Source organism: Brachypodium distachyon, chromosome 4 (genome assembly GCF_000005505.3).
Source record: "Brachypodium distachyon strain Bd21 chromosome 4, Brachypodium_distachyon_v3.0, whole genome shotgun sequence".
In the NCBI taxonomy this organism is placed as follows: Eukaryota; Viridiplantae; Streptophyta; class Magnoliopsida; order Poales; family Poaceae; genus Brachypodium; species Brachypodium distachyon.
This window is the reverse complement of record NC_016134.3, coordinates 13,616,216-13,637,796: the sequence shown is the minus strand read 5'-3', so window position 1 is coordinate 13,637,796 and position 21,581 is coordinate 13,616,216. Positions and strand designations below refer to the sequence as shown.

The following is a 21,581-nucleotide window of genomic DNA, read 5'->3' as shown; positions in this document are numbered from 1 at the left end:
CGGTCGGGATCCGCTCTGCTGCGTGTCAGACGACTCCGTGTGCCCCCTCGTGTGGTTGTTCACCTGGTTGGGCATCTACCGGCCGGGCAGAGATTTCCATCAAATGATGATTGAGTTCTCATAAACAAAAAGAAACAGGATTAGAGAATGATGGTGCGCACATGCATCAGCTTTTGTTTGATTTAATACTAGGCTATTTTAGCTTAGAAAAACCGTTTCTCAAAGAAATTAATACGGAGTATGCTGTTTTGGCTTAGCGAAAAACATTTCGTTTTCTAGAACTGGGGGAGTAGAACATAAACACGTGTGTGTTGATGTTCAAGGACTGAAGGACACTCGCTGTTATTCGGCGATGTGCCGATCTGTTGATCTTGTTGTACGGGACTGTCGCTGTCTTGGATGTATGTGTGTTTAGTTCCCATGTGGCCACTAATTAAGGGGTAGAAATACTGGTTGTCCAATCGCCATCGCTGGGGTGCAGCCTCTAGTCTCCACAAGATTGATTTGTTTATCTGGGAAGAGACGAACGAAACACTGCTTAAAAAAAAGAGAGAAAGCAAACAAAGATCGATTAGACAAATAAGATAGATGCGTGCTTTCGAGAATAATTAGGTGAGCAAGACAACCTTTGTGCGTGGCTTTGTGCAATTGTGCGCGCGCGTGATCTAGCTGAATTGCTCAAATGGACGGCTCTCTCTTCAATTTCACATATGATTATTATTATTACCTCCTTTGAGTTTGCAATATCAATTTTCTAGAATCACTATACCAAAAAAAATTTAATAAAGTGTTGGACCAGATATTGATTCCCATGTACTCCGTATTAACAACCGTTCTCCTGATGCATTGGCTAACGAAAACTACGTCCATTGGCTGGTTAGGCTGGTAATAGTGTGAGTGACATGGAGTAGTAGATATGATACTACTCTATGTTACTACCTTCATAACGTATGGTAACATAAGTATCGTACCATAGGTTCCTCGTTTATTAATTTACAAGACACATCATGCCTCAAGACACATTTATGTTATACTATTACACTCTCTTTCTTCATTAATGATGTGCCACATCATTCAAAACCCTATAAGGATGATACTACCTTTGTTACTAGCACTATTATCAGCCTTAGGGCATCTTCAACAAGCCGTTACTTTGCATTCCATGTCACCACTTCTCTCTCCTATCCATCACTTTTCTTTCTAATTAAAAAGTATTCTTTGTACTAGACCCATTTGTCATACTCCAATTTTTCTCGGTACCCGTGAAGTAGCAGTTTATTGCAGGAGTAACTAGTACTATACTTCTTCCTACTTTTTCTCTTTCACCTAAGCAAAAGTCTGACACGTGGCGTTAAGTAACGGCAGCAAAACAACTGTTGGAGATGCCCTTAGAGGCAATAGTAGATGAAGCAAAGCATGGCCATGTATATCAAAATGTCTTAATTTTGGATATGGGAAATTGAAAGGAGAGCATCATAGTTCCTGCCGTAAACGGCCTCTTCAGTGACAGCTCCAACTTCCAACCCGCAAATGAAGCACCTAGATCGATACTGAACGGTAGGAGCGAGGTTTTCGTGAATTCCACCTTCACGATAGTAATGTTTACTACTCCCTCCAATACACGTACTAACTTTGTACTAAATGCAAAACATTTATTATGAATGAGATGGAGCATTTCCTAATGTGGCCACTAATTAAGCATAAAAATATCAGCTTCACCAACCACCATCGCTGTCTCTTCTATCGGAGAAGAGACGAACCCAAAGAATTAGGTGCATTCTTTTCGAGTAGAATTAGGCGAGCTTTGTGTTCGAGCTGAATTTGACTACTCTCTTCACATATGATTATTGTTACCTCCTTTGAATTCTCATATATTCACATGTGACTACACTTAAAAGAGTACTTAATTGACGAGTATTGGAGCAAACATTAATTCTCATATAGTATTACCTATCCTTCTTCTGATGCATTGGCTATTCAAAAACTATATCGATCCATTGTCTCGTTTGAGGTAAGAGTCGGTGGAACCAGAGCATATGAGATGTGAGCAAAACTGGATCCGTTTACATAAAGGACTTCTTCGGAGCCGCTCGGCTTCCAGCTCTACAAATGGAACGCGCAAATCAGAACCGAACATCGTAACTCCACTAGTCCAGGGAGCCGGGATCGTGAATTATGCGAAGCTAGAGGCCTCCCGAACAAATGTCAAATTTCCGGATTTAATTCCCTCGGTGTGGATTTGGCGGATCGAGCTAGAGGCCACCGCAACGTATCCAAGATTATGCGGCTGGATTCCCCTCCCTGGCCGATTTGGGGACCCGATACCAGTACCAGTACAAGTTGAAACAAGATTCACATGCAAACACAAACACAAGCAAAAACACAAACTATTCCAACTCCACTACCGAAATACGGAGTATTACATGACTAAATCCTGGAATTAGTCCGTAATACGTAAGCGTTTTGATGACGTACACTGTCTTTCAGATGTTGCTGTTTTTCCGTGTGTGAAGTAATTCATTCCGAATTGTGAGACAAGTCTCCGTATAAGCACGCGTACTCCACACATGCGTACGCGGCGGCCGGCCGACCGATCGAGCTGAAGGACTTGGCGCCGCGTCCAGCTCCAAAGGATCGTACGTACGGAGCACGTCCCTGATGCCGGCCGTGTTCGATTGGTTCCCCGGGCGCGTGCGAGAGAACAAATAGAAAGACCGGGCACGCCGAAGAGGTATTACCGAGTACACATATCTTCGGAGCTGGGCAGAACGAAGAGATATTACCGAGTCCATGTCTGTCGACGCAGCGGCGCCGGCGGCGGCCGAAGCAAATAAGAAAGGGGGAAGGATGGCGCGGCTCATCCAGGAGAAGATCGACCGTCCTGATCAACAGCATGAAGAGGCCGCGCCCGGCCCTCTCCACCTTCTTCACCAACGGTCTCTTCGACAGGCTGCCGAACGACGAGATGCGTCAGGGTATCATGACGCTGCTTGGAGACATGGTGGAGCTGTGGGACTACAAGCAGGGGCTCCTCGACCAGTGCCACGCCCGTGGCTACACCGAGGTCCTCGTCCACGACGACGACGTGTTGGAGATCTCGACCTGCTCTGATTAATTAAGTAGTGACGACATGTCTTTTGTCTCCAAAATGTGAGGCTTGTAACTTTTTTTAATGTTCAAAGTTTTATCAGATCTCTTTTATATTACTTCCAAAAATAATTGAGTTTTAACGTGAAATTTTGCATGTTCACCGAACATCACATCTCCAACAAAAATATTTGAAACTTCTAAACATGGTTTTTACTAAATTTGCTGCCAAAAAAAAGAGATTGTTTTCCTGACAAAAGCAAAAAAATGCTTCCAAGTACCAAACCTCCAAGTCAAAATGTCTATTAATTTTTTGGAGAAAAGGCTTAGGCCCTGCTTTATTAGAAAGCATTCCGGAAATGTCTATTAATCGATCCAGCAACATTGGCGAATGTACCTCATCTTTTTTTCTAAAAGTTATATTTCCAGCCGATGGTGTGGTCTTTACTGATGGAACATGATCCTTTAGGATGAAAGTCCATAAAGATCGTCATTGTCTTTATTCGTTTTGATTGTACTGATGTATTGTATTCTTATTTCATAAAAAAATAAAAGCATGCCCTTGTTCTAAAAAAAACGAAGAAACCAAAAGATAATAAAATTCTTTCTTCGTCAAAGAAAGAGAGAGCTGGAATTTGATTCCGTGCAAAGAATTAAATAAAACGTGGCGCCACACAAAATTAGAACGAGCAATGTCGCGTAGTACAATTATACGTATATATTTCATACATTTTCTCTTCTTGTTTTCCTACTGTCAAGGGCAACGGGGTCGTTCTTGGAGACCTGATCAACCGGTGCGTTCCGGAGGTGACTTAATTAAGTCTAGGTACGTATGTAATTAGATTGTCGCACGCAGTCGCTAATTAAGGATCGGAAGAGGCAATCGATGAAGCGGCGGATCCCCGCTATTGAACCTTCGTCGAACCTCCCTAGTGATAGCCTCACGTCCATGGCTACCCAACCTGCGCGGGGGGAGAAAAGAAAGTGAGGAGGCTGTCGCGCCTAAACCATGAGGAGATCGAAGCCCTAGTCGAGAAGATGAAGCCGCCGCGCCCTGTCCTCCCCGCCGTCCCCAAACCCATCATCGACAGGATGTCCTACGACCAGATGTGCCAGGTGTACGCGCCCATGAGGGCTTGCGAGGCTATGGAGCCGCAGGAGGGTCCTTGACCATTACCACGCCAGTGGCTATGCTGAGGTGCTCGTCGACGATGATGATGCCGTGTCCTGCGGTGAACTTGCATTAGAGCTGAGTCCAATTCTTAAATCGCGGTGGAACTTGTATGTATTTTCAGGAGAACATAAAAACAGTTCAAGGTTTTGAATTAATGTATGGATTTGCTAAGTCTCGGAGGTGCTCAGTTAAGATTGCTGTTGGATGAGAGAATAGACTGGCGTGGTTCCGACGATCTTGAGATGCACTGATCTATGTAAAAAATAGCTGCGCGAATGTGCACCTGGCATGTGACCGGTACCACCTTCTGTACTACAAGATGAAAGTGTGATTCGATACAGGAGTCTGAACTTCGCAGCGGACCTTGATTGCTACTGTGGCCTGTCCCCACGAGTCGATCGATCACGTCTGTTTCTCACGCAACCCGTGCTCCTCAGCACCTTACAGGTGGCATCCCTGCCTTTTGTCCTATATATGCTTTTCTGCATGTTCGACAGCAAGAGTATTCGGGCATGATTAATTGGGACCATTTACTCCCAAGGCTAGCTAATAATCATCACCCATCTAAACAAATAAACTTGATCATTCAATTTTAATTAAAATTCAAAAATTTCCCACGGATAGTACTACCAGATTCAAATCCCGTTCCGAGTAGTTCTTGCCAAACTGGGATTCAGATGCCGTGTCATGAGTTTTCGTATCACTGAGTGTTGTGAATTGAATTTGTTCATTCGACTCTAGTGGGTCAAATGATCAAATCTGCCATTTTTGGCCGCATAAATTTCCAGGTAAGCACAACGAGGATCATCAACCGAAGCCGTCCGTTCACGGACGGACGGCCCGGATGCAGTTGATCAGATCTGGCTAGAGGCCTAGAGCCGTGTGATTCCTCCTCGTCGAGTCATCTTTTCTTTTTCCCCATCTAATCATCACCAGCTTCGTCTTCATCCCCTTGCTGTCGTCTCCACTCCCAACAAAGAGACCACCCCTTCTTCCGGCCCTCCCGCCATTGCTCTGCTCACTCCCCCTTCCTCCTCCTCCTCAAGCAGAAGCTCCGGCGCAACGCGAGCTGCCACTGCTGCTGATGCTTCTGACCGGTTCACCAGTCGCCGCCGCCTGCTGGCTTGGTTTGCCCCCTTGCGCGCTCCCAGTCTCTCGCAGCCAAGGTGTTAGGATGAATCGACAGGTGAAGTGAAGGTGAGGAATTCCACCTTTTGGCCCAGTTTTACCGCGCGGTTTCGGTGCGAGCTGTGCTTGCGCTTCCGGGAATGGCGGGGAAGCGGTGGTGTTAGATAGGATTTCTTGATAAATCCTAGGGGCTGTGTGGGTTTGCAGGGGGTTTCTTGCTGATCCATCCTTGGTTGCCGTGTGATTTCCTTTCTGAAACTATAAGTTGTTATAGGTAGCGTGTGGAATGAGGTTGGTGAGCTCCTGAATTGGTAATTCGGTGATAGGAAATGTGTTAGTGACGATACTGATAGAAGGGTTATGGGATGGGGAATTGGGTTTGTGGGGCGCATGTTCATGTTGGTGACTTTGCTATCTGCTTTTTTGTAATAATTTTGGAAGGCCTTGGGGCGGTTGCTACTGGACTTGGAAATTGGAAAAAATAGTAAGTTACTTATAGTGGCGTATGGTTCAATGGTGGTACCCGCTATCTGTTATGCTACATTTGCGGATTTCTATATGTTGAGCTGCATGTGATTCACTTGACATTGTTAGATTTTCCTAGTTAAGAAGAAGTTGAAATTAATGTGGCACCCGCAGATATGAACTATTGACTCTCAGGCAAGGTGTAGTGTTTACCGGATCCCGTTTTTTACATCAAATTTTGAATTATTTGTTTAAGCAGAATTTTTCATCAGTGCACATATGACAGGATTGAGATTATAAATAGAAACAGTTGTTCATATGAGCATTGATGAGACTGTCCAATGGAAGGTTTAATCTTTATTTTAAGCAGTTATAGAATGAATTGGATTGGGTTTCTTGACAGTTTTGCACTGTTAGTTATTAACTTTTCATTCCTTTCTGTTTGGCGGTCTGGCGGATACTGGACTTTACAGCTTTGAGTGACCACAAGGAACATGAAATTATTTTCTCCTCTTTATCGGTACGACTATCACCCATAAAGAGATACAGAGAGTGATGGTTGCTAGTTCCAGAGATTCACTTGTAGACAACATTTGATCACTATTTTCAGGGATGGTTGTAGTTGTAGTTCAATGTACAGCTAACGAGAAAATAGGATTTGGTTGGTGGTGTGTCTTCTACTGCTCAGGAATAATAGGAGATTTTGTCAACTAGCCAGTTCGCCCGCAGAAATTTATGCTGCAATTATGTTTCACCTTTAATATGAGTTGTTTAGAACAACAAATTTCTGAATAGCTAAATGGCTCAACAAAGGATTGTTATCTTTTGGCCATTCAATTTGTACATCTCTCTTCAACCTAGAGATCTATGGTGAGCATGCCCACAGCCTATCTGTTGTATAGTGTGTTAGATGAGGAGTAATGTCTAATAAAGCATACCTATTTTGAAGCACAGCACCACAGCACTAACTTGTCTTGTTTACTTACGTTCAACTTCACCGTTAAAATTTGGAGCCTTCTCACCATCGTGCCAAGTTTACAATGTCATCTCCATGCTCAGTCATCTTCATGGCCACAACGCCCAAATACCATCTTGTGTCTGCCAATTTGATACTCAAGGCATGCAATCATTGACATTGTGCAGATCCGTTGCAACTTGGGCATCCTTGTGGAGGCCTCAAACTTAATAAATGTTGCTGTATGTGCGTGAGGCTACTTGTCTTCACACAATTGAAACTCCAGACTAAGTGCTTGCTCAAGGACATGACCCAGCCTTAAATCTGAATGTACCTACAAACCATGTTAAGATATAGCTCTCTGCTATGATATGGCTGTAAATGATCACACTGTCTAATGAAATTGTGCTAACATGTTGCTTATTTTTCTAAAGCCACATGGGACAATGCAATATTGTATATGCATGCATGCAAGCTACTGACGAATGACAATTACTTTCTCCTTTAAGTTTTTTATCAAGTAGTAGCAATATAACGTACAATAGCTGCTTTAGTCCATTAGGGCCCCACCAAATCGAGATGTTTGTAATTTTTATGAGAATTTGCAGTGCAAAAATCCATGTATGCACGCTTATGATAGCGAGATAAATAACCTTCTTTAGGTAACAATAGTTGAAGAAGGAATTTGGTGCGAACCTATTATTTCTGGATAATGCTAAGTATCCACTTTCGCTTTTCTTTACAGTTGAACCTGCAGAAGAGAGAACTCATGTGAAACACAGAATGCCACAGATCCTGTTTCTGTCAGCCTTCAGTTGATGTTGATGGTACTTCGGGAGATCATATTGATAATGCTGGGTGCGATTCTTTGTCTTGTACCTCTTCAGTTTCTTACTTGAATATCCTTGGTTCACTGCTGAACTTATCCAAATGCTAACAGAAACAAGAAGTCAGTTGATAGTTACTCTGTTCGAGTAGCTTGTTGAATGGTAATGAAAAGCACCCATTGCTGGCAATTACAGTCTGTTCAGCTTGTATTATGTTTTCTCACAGATGCTCCTCTGAGACTGTTCCCAATATTCAGAAAGATTCTTTCCCTAGAGATGGGTTCATAGGTTGTAATTATTCTTGTCAGCATACTTCAAATGTGAAATGAGAGGCATATCTGCTAGATTGCTATGACCATGTAAAACTTGATGTAAATATCACTTCTCTTCTAAAAGTTAAGGCAAATCTATTCATCTCAACTATTTTCTCATGACAATTAGATTGAACCAACTTTAATATATATTATATGAGGGCTATCATTTTGCTAATTGGGCCAGCAAACTAATATTAGTTGCTTGTGTCTTTCAATACCCTTGCCAGCTTTTGACAGGTGTATTATCTTTAGGCCATGAAACTGTACAAGTACTTTACGTAAAAATGGTTATTTCAGGAAGCAGAAGTTCGGTTTGATTGATTTTTAAGCCAGTATTTCTCACAAGTGTCCATATTTTCAGGTAAACAAAATATTTTGGAAGTGCTATAGTACTTGATCAAACGATGAAGTCAACAGTTTTTTCTGCAGTTGCTGTTTCCATTGGTTATATATTACTTGGATGGGATTTTACTACAGTTTTAGGTAATTCTTCTACTGATTGTCTGCTACTGGCTTGTTACGAGAGACTAATTGTTTTCTCAGTGTTAGACTCTACCTCCAAATATTCAGCTTTCTTTATTCCAAGGAGGCATTTAAGACAAACATACTAACTCGGTTTGATTATCTGGCAGAGGCTAATCTCCATATGAAAAAGGAATTTGACTTGGAGAATGGACCTTCTATTGAGGGAATAATTCTAGCAGTCTCAGTTTTTGGGGCCATTCTGATCACAATATTCTCTGGATCACTATTAGATTGGCTCGGCAGACGTGCCGTATTGATTTACTCATCTCTGCTATTATTTTCCGGTGGCATCCTAATGCTGTGGTCTCCTAACGTCTACATTCTACTCCTGGCTAGGCTAATTGTTGGATCAGGAAGTGGTTTGGTTTTCACCAGTGTCCCAATATATATCTCCGAAACATCTTCTCCAGATATGCGGGGATTACTGGGAACTATGCCGCAGTTCATGTTCATCGTAGGAATAATCTTTTCCTATTGCATGGTATTTTGGATGACATTGGCGTCTTCTCTTAACTGGAGAGTTATGATAGGCTCAATCTTTGCACCTTCCATTGTCTACTTTGCTGCATTGGTATTTTACTTGCCAGAGTCACCTAGGTGGCTTGTAAGCGATGGAAAAATTAGCGAAGCCAGAGTTTCTCTACAGTGGCTTAGAGGGAAGGATGATGTTTCAGGTGAGAATGTTGCTATTAGCTTCAAAGATTTCATTTTATTGTTTTCAGCTCAAGATGGTTAATTCAGAAGGTGTATTGAGTAACTAGATATGGTTACGAACTTCTTGAGTAGATAAATATGTAGTTCTAACTGCATCTGACAGTATGAAAATACAAAGTACTCTATATTTGGAAAGTTATTATGGGTTGAACTGGAGATAGATAATGCCGTTCGATCCATCATGCGAAGCTGTTTCCTCGCTATGGTCCATCTAGCCAGTGGCGGAACCAGGTGGACCAGCAGGAGACTAGATCTCTCATATCTTATACTATGAACTATGTATTTTTTGTGTTTTGCCCCCCCATAAAATAATTTCCTGGGTCCGCCCATGCATGCCAAGACAAGGATAAGGGAGGAGCTGGAGAAGAAAAAGATCTTGGAAGTCAGAAATCACTTTAGTTTCTGCTTGCCTCCGAAGCCCCTAATAGTATATAGTAAGGAAAGCCTGAAAGATATAAACAATTAGTGGGTATCTGGAGGGGGGGGGGGCTGTAACGGGACTTTTTCAGGCTAAGGATTCAAATTCAACCCCCCTATCCTAACATGCAACTTGACAGCTAGGAATTTGAAAAAGGAAACTAATTCTATGCGTTATACTGGCTTTAAAACTGACAAAGTAGGAGTTCCTAATCATTTGCAGTTGACACAATAGTTAAAACCATTTGACAATGAAATGTGTATGGTAATGATACAGTGGCTGGCAGAGACTCAAATGTTCATAAAACAAGACTTGAAAAAGTAGCAATGGAGGTTCATTCACTTATCATGCCACTAACATATGGCATGTTGTTCTCAACAATCCTGATGACTATTTGTGTTATATATTTTTCACTGCTTGATTTGAAGAAGCATAAATGAATCATGACATCCCATAGATCTGCAGGTGAAATAGCTCTTATTGCGGATGGTATGAACATTATACCGGGAATGGGCATTGGAGGACATGCTATTAGCATTGCTCAAGGTCAAAGTTTCATTCGAACAAGCACCAGCCAGCTTTCACGCTATAGTAGTTTGTATTGGCACCTTTCAGACCCACTAGTTGATCTTCTTGGAAGCATTCATGAGAATATGTCAGAAATAGGAAGTGTGCGGAACAATTTCTTTCCGGCCTTCAGTAGTTTTAATTTTGTAGAACATGAACGGGTGGATGAGCACAGGGAGGATGATGACGGTGCTCAACAGATTAGGGAGGCTTATCCTGCTGACGAAGACAATAATGAAGATGGTTTACAGACTTCTCTGCTTTCTCAGGCTGCAACTGCAGAAGGATATGGTTCAAATGCACCCTTTACCTCTGAAGGGAGCTCTTCATATTTAAGAAGGCATGGCACAACAGGAATCGTGCAAGATCTTATGTCTTCTTTACATGATCATGACATTGAAGAAGAAGAAGAAATCCGTGAAGTACTATCTCATCAGCCTCCGGTTCACAATATGGAAAGCACAAGGAGACATCCATCCAGACATCAAATTGTCCGGCTATCTGAAACAGCTGATATGAAACCTAAATGGAGGGTACTTCTTCAGCCAGGAGTCAGGCATGCTTTGTGCCATGGCATGTTAATTCAAGCGCTTCAGGAGGTACAATTCTCTCTGTCATCGACACGTGCTTATGTACATAATTTGAAAAGGAGGCTCGGTTCAGAATCCTTCTGCATTGTCAATTGCACTTCTTGGTAACTATGCTAATAGCGTGTTCACTATTTGCCCTCTCTTGAAAATGTAGTCTGCAGGAATCAGTGGTCTTCTCCGCTATAATCCTCAAATTCTTGAACGAGTTGGAGTGGTTAGTTTGTTTTCGGACATTGAACTTGGCTCTCATTCAACAGCAATCCTCATAAGTGTCCTTAATGCTTTTCTGATGTTGCCTTGTATAACTGCTGCAATGATGCTGATGGATATCTGCGGAAGAAGGTTAACCCTGAGACTACTTGAACATTAAAAAATATTCACAATTAGAAGTGTCAGTACATTTATTACCATTTAAACATTAGGGTCATCGTCAAATTCCAAAAGTTGTCTGACATCTTTGTAGTTGCCATCTCCATTTTTCAATATTTTCTTATGTCTACGGTGGACGGTGGTAAGCTCTCTGGGCTGCTCATAGCCAAGCATTCTGACGCAGAAGCACTGCTTACTTTGCATATGCTTTGTACTAATCATCTTACAAATAAAATATTTCATATCGTCCATTGGTCCATTGGCATTTCAATTTTTCGGTCATATCTGAGAATAAGCTCAATATGCTGTGCTCATGATTTTCAAAATGACATTCATTGCATGCTCTTAAGAAATACTCCAGATTAAGACCTTTGTACATTTATGCAGGCCTCTTCTCCTTGTCACCACTCCCATCCTAATGTCGTCACTCAGTACAATAGCTTTGTCCTCCATAGTGAACATGGGATCTTTGGCGCAAGCAATCCTCTTCCAACTCACATTAACCATTTGCTTCTGCTCGTATGTCGTTGGTTTGGGGCCAATACCAAATATTCTCTGCTCTGAGATGTTTCCGACCAGGGCACGTGCAACCTGTGCTAGTTTTTGTTCACTTTCTTTCTGGTTTGGAAGACTGCTTTCAACATACTGCTTTCCAGTGATGCTGAGTACCATTGGGCTCACCGGAGCATGCGGTGTCTATGCATTCGTGTGCTCCATTGTTCTTCTGTTCGTCTACTTCAGAGTGCCGGAGACAAAAGGTCTTCCCTTGGAGCTCATTGCCGAGATCTTCAAGTTTTCAAGGCAAGAATGTCTATAACAGAAACATAGAATGTTCAGGGCTGAAGGCGACACAAGCCAAGTGTTCACTGGATGCTTGCTCTACTGCGTGTACATATGACAAATGTAGCTTCGTTGCTGGAATTTTTGTGCTCGTTAGGAGGATTGGTGATAGTGTTTGTAGTGATTTATCTACTTCAGGTCTAGAGGTACAACAAGAAGATTTCATTGCATGAATCTTTCATGTAACTGACGGTTGTTGTATATACAGATAAAATCACATGTGCTAGTTCCAAGAATGTTGATCCTCAATGGTAACACAAAACAAAGCATATTATATTACTGAACAAAGTTAGAAAAGAACATGTTATTCCATACTCATGTTTGCAGGCAGCATGTCAAATTCAGCACCCCTGTGGCTTTCTGATGCTATTTCCAGGATATAGATACTGACATGTCTCATTTCGAAACACTGCATTTAATTTATTTATTTTCCAACATGGTTCACATACCTGAAAGAAGCAACATGCATCTGTTTCAGTTTACTAATTTAATCTTTGCCTAATTTGCCATCTTTGCTTCTTTTAGAGATGGTTTGCAGAACCAATAGCCACATTTCCTGCCCCATTTTTCTCATGGAAAAAAAGAGACAACCAGACTACTCTCGATTGCACATTTACTCTTCTTCTTTTCTTTTCTTTTTGTCAGAAAAGGTGGCAAAGCCGTTGCATTGCATCATCTCCATTGATCACCTGTTGTCTCAGCCGAGTAACACTATTTTTAGGTCCCAAAAACTGCATGCCTAACCACTGGAGCAGAAGAGGCATTGAGAAAACGCAGAAGAGGCAAAGCCAAGAAAGGCAGGAAACATTTACAGGGGCTGGAAGAAAACTAGAGGAAAGGCTCTGACCTCCACCAAGACGGTCATGGTCACCCTCATCCTAGCGTTCCGGCTCTCCACTCTTCTCCTCCTCCTCGCCGGTGGCCGGGTGACCCTCGCCGCCGAACCCGCTGCCGAGGCGGCGGCCCTCCTGCGCCTCAAGGCGTCGCTTACGGACCCGAACAAGGTGCTCGAAGCGTGGTCGGCGTCGTCGCCGTCGACGCCGTGCAATGCCACGCACCCATGGCACGGGGTGCAGTGCGACAACGGCGGCCTCATCGGGCTCCGGCTCGTCCGCCATAACCTCTCCGGCAAGTTTGACTTCGGCGCGCTCGCGAACCTCCCAGGCCTGCACACCATCAACCTCAGGCACAATGCCTTCGCCGGCCCGCTGCCGCCGAGCCTCGGCACCGTGCGCAGCCTCCGGGCGCTCTACCTGTCGCACAACGCGTTCTCTGGCCCCGTCCCCGGCGACGTGTTCGGCAACATGCGGTGGCTCAAGAAGCTCTATCTCGACAACAACGAGCTCACAGGCCCGCTCCCCGCTGCCGCCATCGCCGGCGCGCCGCGGCTCCTGGAGCTCCACCTTGACCACAACAGGATCGACGGGCCCGTCCCGGAGCTCCTCCCGGCCTCGCTCCGGCTCTTCAACGTCTCCCACAACCGCCTCACAGGCTCGCTCCCGCGCGCCGTCGCCACGCGGTTCAACGAGTCGGCGTTCGCGGGCAACCCCGGCCTGTGCGGCGCGCCGGGGAGCGGTCCCGGCGCATGCTCCCCGGCCGCCGCCGCGAAGTCGCCGGACTCGCCCGCGCCCGGCTCGATGCCAATGCCGATGCCGCCCATGACCCCCGCGGACTACTTCGCCGTGGAGGAGGAGACGAGCGTGGTGGTCGTGATCGGCATCATCCTCCTCGTGATCGCCCTGGTGACCGGCGCCATGGTGCTCATGCTCCGGCAGGACGAGCGCAACAGCGCCCCGCCACCGTGCTATGACACGGTCCCCGTCAGCGGCAGCCCCACCTCCAAGACCATGTCCATCTCCTCCGCCAACGCGCAGCCGCCCCGGTCCTCCAACGCGGTGGCCATGGAGATGGCCGGGTCCAGCCGCGGCGGAGGCATGGGCGGCGGCAAGCGGGCGGACGAGTTCGTGCTGATGAGCCGGGCCAGCGGCGAGTTCGGGCTCCAGGACATGATGAAGGCCTCAGCCGAGGTGCTCGGCAACGGCACCCTGGGCTCCGCCTACAAGGCCGCCATGCGCAACGGCATCACGGTAGCCGTGAAGCGGATGCGCGACATGAACCGCGTGGGCCGCGAGGAGTTCGAGAACCACCTCCGAATGCTCTGCGAGCTCCGCCACCCCAACGTCCTCTCCCCTCTCGGCTACCATTACCGCAAGGAGGAGAAGCTCATCGTCTCCGAGTTCATGCCCCGCGGCTCCCTCCTCTACGTCCTACACGGTACCGCCACAACTAAATCCCCAAAATCAAATTAACCAAATTCCCCCGATCAAATCACCGATAAATGTGATTAATTAGTGGTTAATAATCTATGATTTGGTTGATTGATTTAGGGGATCAGAGCCCGAACAGGGTGGTGTTGGATTGGTGGGCTCGGCTGCGGATCGCGGTGGGGGTGGCGAGGGGGATGGCGTACCTGCACGAGAAGCTGGGGATGCCGGCGATGCGGTTCGTGAGCATGGACGGCGCCGACTTCGACGCGCCGCCGCCGCCGCCGCCGCACGGGAACCTCAAATCGGGGAACATCCTCCTCGACGCGGAGCTGCAGCCGCGGATCGTCGACTACGGCTTCTTCCCGCTCGTCAACGCGCCGCAGCTGGCGGGGGCCATGTTCGCCTTCCGCTCCCCGGAGGCCAACACGCCGGGGGTGTCGGCGAGGTCCGACGTGTACTGCCTGGGCGTGGTGCTCCTGGAGCTCGTCACGGGGCGGTTCCCGTCGCAGTACCTCGTCAACGTGCGCGGCGGGACGGACGTCGTGCAGTGGGCGGCGGCGGCCGTCCTCGAGGGCTGCGAGCACGAGCTCGTCGACCCCGTCGTCGCCGCCGCGGGACCCGCGGCCGTGGGCGGTGCCGTGAGGATGGTGAGGGTGGCCGGGGAGTGCACCATCTCCGCGCCCGAGAGCCGGCCGAACATGGCGGAGGCCGCCCGGATGGTCGAGGAGGTCGCCAATGGCGCCTCGTGACCACTGCGCCACCGCCGCCGCGAAATTTCTTCGGACGAACGCGATCGAATCCGGACCGTTGATCAGGGGGAGGAGGGTGACGTGGCGAGAATCGGAGAAGGGGCGTTGTTTGGCTGAAAATATATTGAAGGTCTGAATTTGTAAAAATGGGAGAAGGAAGGCAGTCAGGACCAGATGGAGGGGTAAACCGTTCCCGTTGTTTTACATCTCTAGTGATTTCTCTAGGCTACTTACATACGATTTCTTCTAGTTTGGGGGGGATGGAAACAAGGACCATACTCGTGTGGATTTTTCTAGAGATCATTGTACCCGTTGTATGTTGTATGTATGCATGTAAAAAGTCTTCGATTTAGAGTATTTGTTCAAATTATAATTCGGTTTCTAGTATCCAAAATTGCAAGAGAAATGCGCGTTCGTGCGTACTACTACTTAGCTTAATATGCGGTTGCTGAATTTTCCTGTGCTAAACTTATCTTATACTGAGATGCCGTGAAAGATATGTACAAAACTATACAAAATTTGGCTAGCCAAACTATATAAATGAGATTACGAGGATCCACCTCAGGGCCAGTTCGTTTCTGCCCTTCCCAGTGAGAATTGATAGGGAATGTCTAAAATTCAGTTCAATTTTCCTAGATTTCTTGCCGATCCCTGCAGGATTGCTGGAAACGAACAAGGCCTCGGTGAGTCTACTAGAAGAGCAACGATCGGCCACGAGGAGTTGGACTCTGCCCGTGACACTCTATCCACACACATGCACCTAAGTTAAACGCAACAAATTCACAACCACGTTCTAAAATTTGCACCACAACATTAAAAAATCCTTTCACTATCAAAGACATTTTCCTTTATTTAGCAAAAAAAAAATCATAATCATGTTCGATTAGCAAGTTTACACACGTGAATTTCGTAAATCTGCACCGTTACAATTAGCGGTCACTCGCTAGCAATTCTTTTCTAGCTTATTTGAGTCTTACTCAAATGGCCAAAAGATATCATACAGGATGGCAAAAGAACAATTGAAACCGCAAACACCGATTGAAAAAATAGGTTACGTGTAGGGCTCTCAAGTGTTCAGCTCGATTCGGTTTCACTACTTGAGATAACGGGCTAATTTGACTCGTTTCGTTAATATAACAAAGTCAAAATCAAACTCGGCAACACGTAAGTTTGATAAAAAGAATTGAACATGAATGTTCTACAATTTTGACCATCTCAACACGTGTGACATCTATAAATGTAGCCAAGTACTCCCTTTCACTAGCGTTAGGTCAGGGACAAGTGAGCTATGGGTCAGAGATTGTTCCCGAGGCCTTAAAATTAGTCATGTCTTAGGCTTATTTAGACCGAGTTAAACTGGTAAGTCGTCACTCGACTCATTAAACTTGTTCCATTAACACGTTCAAATCCGAACTCGCTCAACCCTAGCTGTGTACCTTTGGCTATCTTTAATCTTTCATTCGTACATATAGAAGTATAAATATGTAAAGTTCGCAGAAGGGCTCAACAATCGACGCTTTGGCCGAGTGGTTAAGGCGTGTGCCTGCTAAGTACATGGGGTTTCCCCGCGAGAGTTCGAATCTCTCAGGCGTCGTTTCTTTTTGGTCCGTTTTTTGGGATCCCAAAGTAGTACACAGTTTTTCCTTCTACAAATGTTCATATGCTTCAAATTTCATTGCCGGTTTTCTTCGCCACCAACCAGTTCTTTTTTCGTTATTCGTTGAAAATCCTATTTGTGATGTTACCCATTTTTATGTGTAGCTGCAAACAAGTGCCAGATAGCCAAACCGGCCGGCATCAAACACTGCGTCACATACCCATAAGTTGAACACCACAAACCAACAACATCTAATATTTGGTCTCACGTTTATTGTGTGAGCACGCAGAAGAACAACTCTGAAGATTCATCAATGAACAAATGGTACAGTACTAGCTCTGCAAAACAGACATGCATACATACATTTACATCAGGTAAATCTTCCACCTAGTGTGCAAACACAATTTGCTAAGAAAAAAATAACTCTGCAAGCCACTAATCCTCTCATATAAAAAAGGCCAGTATTCTTCACAGTAAAACTTGTACGGACTGGTTTAACCCAATGTACCCTCCTCTCAAGCAAACTTGATCTGTCATTTTGCTGTGTAATTAACCCAATGTACCCTCCCACCCTACTATTCTTGTACGGGCTGGTTTAATCTTGAATCGCCCCAGCCAGCCATATGTAATTGACCCCAATGTACTACTAGATTGCACCCTCCTCCAGCGACGGTGCTGAGCTGCCGCCGAGCTCATGCCCGTTGGCGCCATTGTCTCGCCACTCCATTGTGGTGGCGTGCATCGTCCTCAGGTCCGGGTGGCCATACTTCGCTGCGGCGACAGCATAGCAGCCAAGGGTGTAGGCGAACACGAGGAAGACATACGCAAAGAACTGGAAGTTGGCAAGCTGCTCGGCTCGCTCCTCGGCAGCATGGCCATGGCACTCAATGTTAGCATCGGCATCGCGCTGGCACCCCTTGGGGAGCATAGACCCGTAGAGTGTGAAAGCGGTCTGGTAGAACCACAGGCCTTGCAGGGTGATGAGCACACCGCTGGCAAGGTCGACAGGGAAGCTCTCCGGGAGGAGTGCGCCGAGGACAGTGGACACGACGCAGAGACCGATGAGGACAACCAGGAGGTAATGGTAGTAACCCTCCAGTCCCTGGTGAGTGGTGGAGTGGAAGTAGAAGAGCAGGAGCTCTGCCGTGAATGCCGTCGCTGCGACCAGGCACAACGCGCCCTCCGTCAATGGTAGGTACCTGCAGCAATCACCATTGAAAGGGCATGTTAGCTCTCTGAGATGAGAATCTCACAATTCGAATAAAGGCTGTAAACAAGGTAAACTGAAAGGAAATTGGGCGGGCACAGAGTGCAAATTAGATTTCTTGTGATCACCAAGAAAACCTATATTTTCATGATCCAGCATTTCAGCGAAAAGCTATTCTATTGAAAAAAATGATTACCATCCTCTCGCATTTTAACAGAAACAGAGCATCTGCACACTATAGTTCCGGCTGCTTTATCTTTCCATTGTGCAGTTTAAATGTTAAATTACTTGCACCCAAGAAAACATGATAGAACAGTGACATGATTTGGGTGATGATTGCTGTGTACTTTTACAATGGGATGTACCACAGCTTTCTTTGTTAACAATGGCTGCAAGGACAAGATGAAACAAAATGGGAATATGATTGCAGGGCAAAAAGGTTACACAGACACTACACCGAGATCAAACTGGGACCCTCAAGTACCATGGAATGTGAAACATAGTCAGGTTGCATATCTGCTATTGGCCATTGTACTCACAAAATGACAGTGATTGGGGCCTGGCCCCCACCCCCCACTCCTGAAGAAACCAAAAGTATCGAAAGGGAACTTATCCATGATGTCTTCTTTCTGTCAAGCTAAAGTATTATGCTTGAGAGCTGATAAGCTTTCACTAAGCTCATGAGGATATTGAAAAAACTTTGAGCTGAAAGCGATGGGCACTAACAGAAAGAATCTCTCCACTTTTTCCACTACTAACAGTGTACATGCATATCAAATTTGCCCATGACAATCAGCTGCCAGTTTTACTCCAAGAAGGCTACAGGCCACAGGGAGTCAAAGTGTCAAATCAAGCTCAGGTGCGTCCGTCTAGAGGTGGAAGAAGAATAATAGCACCCCTAAATTTTTGCAAGGAAAGTTTCTGCTACAGCAAGTCTAACACCAGCACTGCCCAACTTGGAAAGAAGCTTAATGCTGAAGAGTAGCACATGGCGTTAGCACGGGACCAGCTAATTCTTCTCCCGCTGGTCCGTCCTTGTAGCATTCAAGATGCGACACTCAAGTAGTCAAATGAACCTACTCCCAAGTACTACCAACTAACACAACAACCATCTCAACCTTTTCTTGTAATTTTTTTTCCAGATTGCCACATGTACGACGGCGGTAGCAATAATTAATCGAGTAGTTCATGGAGCTGATGGAGCTAGATCGGGAAGGAATCAAGCCTAGAAACTTCAATTTGGATCCACCTTCGTTGGTTCAGATGATCAAGTTTCTTTTCCAATAAATAAATACTTCTGCGGTTCCATATTAATTGTCGCTGCTGATTTAGTACAAAGCGAGGGAGTAGAAGAAGATGAACGAAATTGAGTGAGAATAACTAAAAATAAATAAAGGAGGTTGGGTCTATGTCTGTCTGTGATCCATGGCGGGCGCAGGGGAAAGAAGGAATGAAGGAGATGATGGGTGTGGTGTCTGTGTGCTGACCTTGTCTTCTGGGAGAGTAGGGCGAGGGCGCCGAAGAGGAAGAACATGAGGAGCATGCCGCCGTGCTCGAGGTCGTTGAGGTGTGCCGGGTTGACCCCGCCCCCCGGCGCGAAGATGCGGAGGTGCGTGGAGTAGAGCACCTCGACGCACATGTCGAGGAAGGCACCGCCCGCGACGACGTAGAGCTCCAGGTGCCTCAGCGCCGGCGGGGCGCCGAGGAAGTCGACGGGGTTCCAGACGCGGAGGCGGAACCCCGCCGGGCCGCCGGCAGAGGCGTAGCGCGCGGCGGCGGACCAGACGTGCCACGCGCCCACCAGCAGGAACAGCGTCCCCGGCAGCGCGTGCCCCTTGAACGACCCCATCGGGATCTGCGCCGCCGCCGCCGCCCTGGGCCGGCCGGTCAACGCGCAGGCTGAGACGAGGGGTCGGGGAACGCTCTCGGGTTAGCTATCCTCTCGGCGGCGGAGGAGTCGAGGAGAGATTATCGATCGGCGCAGGAGAGGGCGAGGAAGAGGAAGACGGAGAGGAGGAGGGGATGATCCGAGGCTGGCTGTCGGCGGGGAGACCGGAGTATGATTTGGTGATGATGGAGGAGCGTAAAGCAGGAGGGAGAAGGAGAGAGAGGGAAAAAGGAAGAGAGTGGAGAGTGATCGGGATCCTTTTTTTCCTTTCTGCTACTATGTTGATCCAGAGAACAGAGAAGCCTTTTTTCTTCTTCAGATTCCTCGCTTTCTTCGTTTCCAGTGCCCGCGAAGGCCAGCCTTTCTGGCTTTCTCGACGAGGTGCGGAGTGGGAGGAGGCGTTGGGGTTGGTGCCTGGTCTGGTCCGTGGATGGATGGATGGGATGGGTCGATCGTCGATCGGGCGGCGCGGCCTGCTGCTCTGCTCTCTTCTGTTGTCTTCTGTTGTGTGCCGAGCGGTGCGGCATGCGGCGCGGACCGTGCGGTGGAGTCTGGACTGTCCATGCGCGAGCGAGGCCTTCGTGCCAGGCTTTTCGGTTTGGTTTGGGTGTGGTCTTCTCTTCTTCGGATCCATCGCTGAGCCAGTACTCGCTCCGTTCCGTAATACAAAGTACGCAGGCATTTTAAAATTTTGTTTTGACTACCAATTAGACCAACAAAATGTGAATTATGTATTATAAAAAGTATACTGTCGGAAACTTCTTTCAGATATGAATCTAACGGTATAATTTTTATAACATATAATTCACATTTTGTTAGTCTAATTGATGTTCAAAGTTAGACCTCAGAATGCGTCGGGCTTATATTATGAAACGGAAGGAGTAGTAGCTAGCTGGTGACCGAAGCACGAGGCAGGCGGATAGGTCTCACTTCTTCTCCTCTCTGTTCCAAGTTTCCGAAATTTCAGAGCATTTCGTTCCGTTTTATCCGCCTCACGTCCTCACCCTGACTGTCGACGATTTACTACTCCCTCCGATCAATAAAATGTGTCGTCCACCTAGTATAAAATCTGTACTAATTTACTATAAAATGGACGATATTTTTTATGGACCGGAATACAATTTTATTATTAAAATTACAAACGGATCGTATTGTTTATTAATTTTTTAAACGAAGACATAGCCTCTTGGCCTCTTAGCACTGGCACGTGGCGAGGCGCGACGATGACGATGTCATGTTGACGCGGATGAAAGGCGAGCGGGCCTGGCGGTGGACGAGGAGGGTGAGCGGCGTGTCGCCGAGCTCGTAGATCTTGGAGGGGTAGAACTAGTTGCGTTGGGTAGGATGACGCTGCACACCCGCGCTGACTGGGGTTGCAAACGATACACCGTTCCAGGAGCAGGACGTCAAGGCAAAGATGTTGCTCGTGCTGAGATCGGTGTTGCTCAACACAAACTTCGCCATCTTCTTAAGGCGGTTGCGTCCTGATGATTGCCGTCTCGAATTATTTCAACCTTTTTTTTTTGTCTTCTTAAGGGTTGGGGGGGGAGGGGTTTAGAGTTGTATAAAGCTCGCATCTATTTTTTCTATTTTTCTTATTTTACAAGGGGTTTTCTGCATATTTACTACACATGCACGTACATACATACCGGCCCTTGATTTACAGGAAATAGAAGTTGCATATGCGTATTTCCTCATAATTTTCAGAGTTAAAAGTAATGTTGGTGGCTTTATCATTATTCTTAAAATTAAAGTTTGAAGTAATTTTGTTGTTATTCTTAATGTTAGTGGCAATTCTAAGTTTAGATATAATAATAATGAAAACATGGTCTCACATTCTAATGGAAGTGTTTTTGTTCTCAGATGATCAACATTTGACTAAATTTAGATAAATAAATAA

General features: G+C 46.0%; 3 protein-coding genes, 1 long non-coding RNA gene and 1 other non-coding gene across 8 annotated transcripts; 3 read left to right on the top strand and 2 right to left on the bottom strand.

Annotated features, from left to right (window-relative positions):
• Nucleotides 1-5,176: 5,176 nt before the first annotated feature.
• LOC100830463 (monosaccharide-sensing protein 2) lies at nt 5,177-12,257 on the top strand. 4 transcript variants are annotated; one of them, XM_024455182.1, is made up of 9 exons: nt 5,177-5,458; nt 6,328-6,374; nt 7,555-7,667; nt 7,750-7,798; nt 8,312-8,433; nt 8,583-9,149; nt 10,073-10,773; nt 10,919-11,106; nt 11,521-12,257. In XM_024455182.1, exons 5-9 carry the CDS (start codon nt 8,355-8,357, stop codon nt 11,948-11,950), a joined length of 1,965 nt encoding a protein of 654 aa, XP_024310950.1. In that variant the 5' UTR covers nt 5,177-5,458; nt 6,328-6,374; nt 7,555-7,667; nt 7,750-7,798; nt 8,312-8,354; the 3' UTR covers nt 11,951-12,257. The 4 variants fall into 4 exon arrangements, with proteins under 4 accessions (XP_024310950.1, XP_010237533.1, XP_014758683.1 ...); XM_010239231.3 differs by lacking the exon at nt 6,328-6,374; XM_014903197.2 differs by lacking the exon at nt 7,750-7,798 and having other exon boundaries at nt 5,178-5,458.
• On the bottom strand, nt 12,071-14,525 carry LOC112268911. Its single transcript, XR_002960418.1, has 2 exons — nt 14,444-14,525; nt 12,071-12,422 (listed from the first exon to the last, which is right to left on the bottom strand). It is a non-coding gene; the product is annotated as an uncharacterized LOC112268911 (long non-coding RNA).
• Nucleotides 12,380-15,364, top strand: LOC100830151 (pollen receptor-like kinase 3). The gene is made up of 2 exons (XM_003577293.4): nt 12,380-14,247; nt 14,361-15,364. The coding sequence occupies exons 1-2, from the start codon at nt 12,837-12,839 to the stop codon at nt 14,987-14,989; spliced, it is 2,040 nt and encodes a 679-aa protein (XP_003577341.1). The 5' UTR covers nt 12,380-12,836; the 3' UTR covers nt 14,990-15,364.
• A 1,137-nt stretch (nt 15,365-16,501) lies between these two features.
• On the top strand, nt 16,502-16,583 carry TRNAS-GCU. The gene has a single exon. It is a non-coding gene; the product is annotated as a tRNA-Ser (tRNA).
• A 249-nt stretch (nt 16,584-16,832) lies between these two features.
• LOC100829430 (transmembrane protein 45A) lies at nt 16,833-20,126 on the bottom strand. The gene is made up of 2 exons (XM_003577290.4): nt 19,281-20,126; nt 16,833-17,785 (listed from the first exon to the last, which is right to left on the bottom strand). Exons 1-2 carry the CDS (start codon nt 19,640-19,642, stop codon nt 17,233-17,235), a joined length of 915 nt encoding a protein of 304 aa, XP_003577338.1. The 5' UTR covers nt 19,643-20,126; the 3' UTR covers nt 16,833-17,232.
• Nucleotides 20,127-21,581: the final 1,455 nt, after the last annotated feature.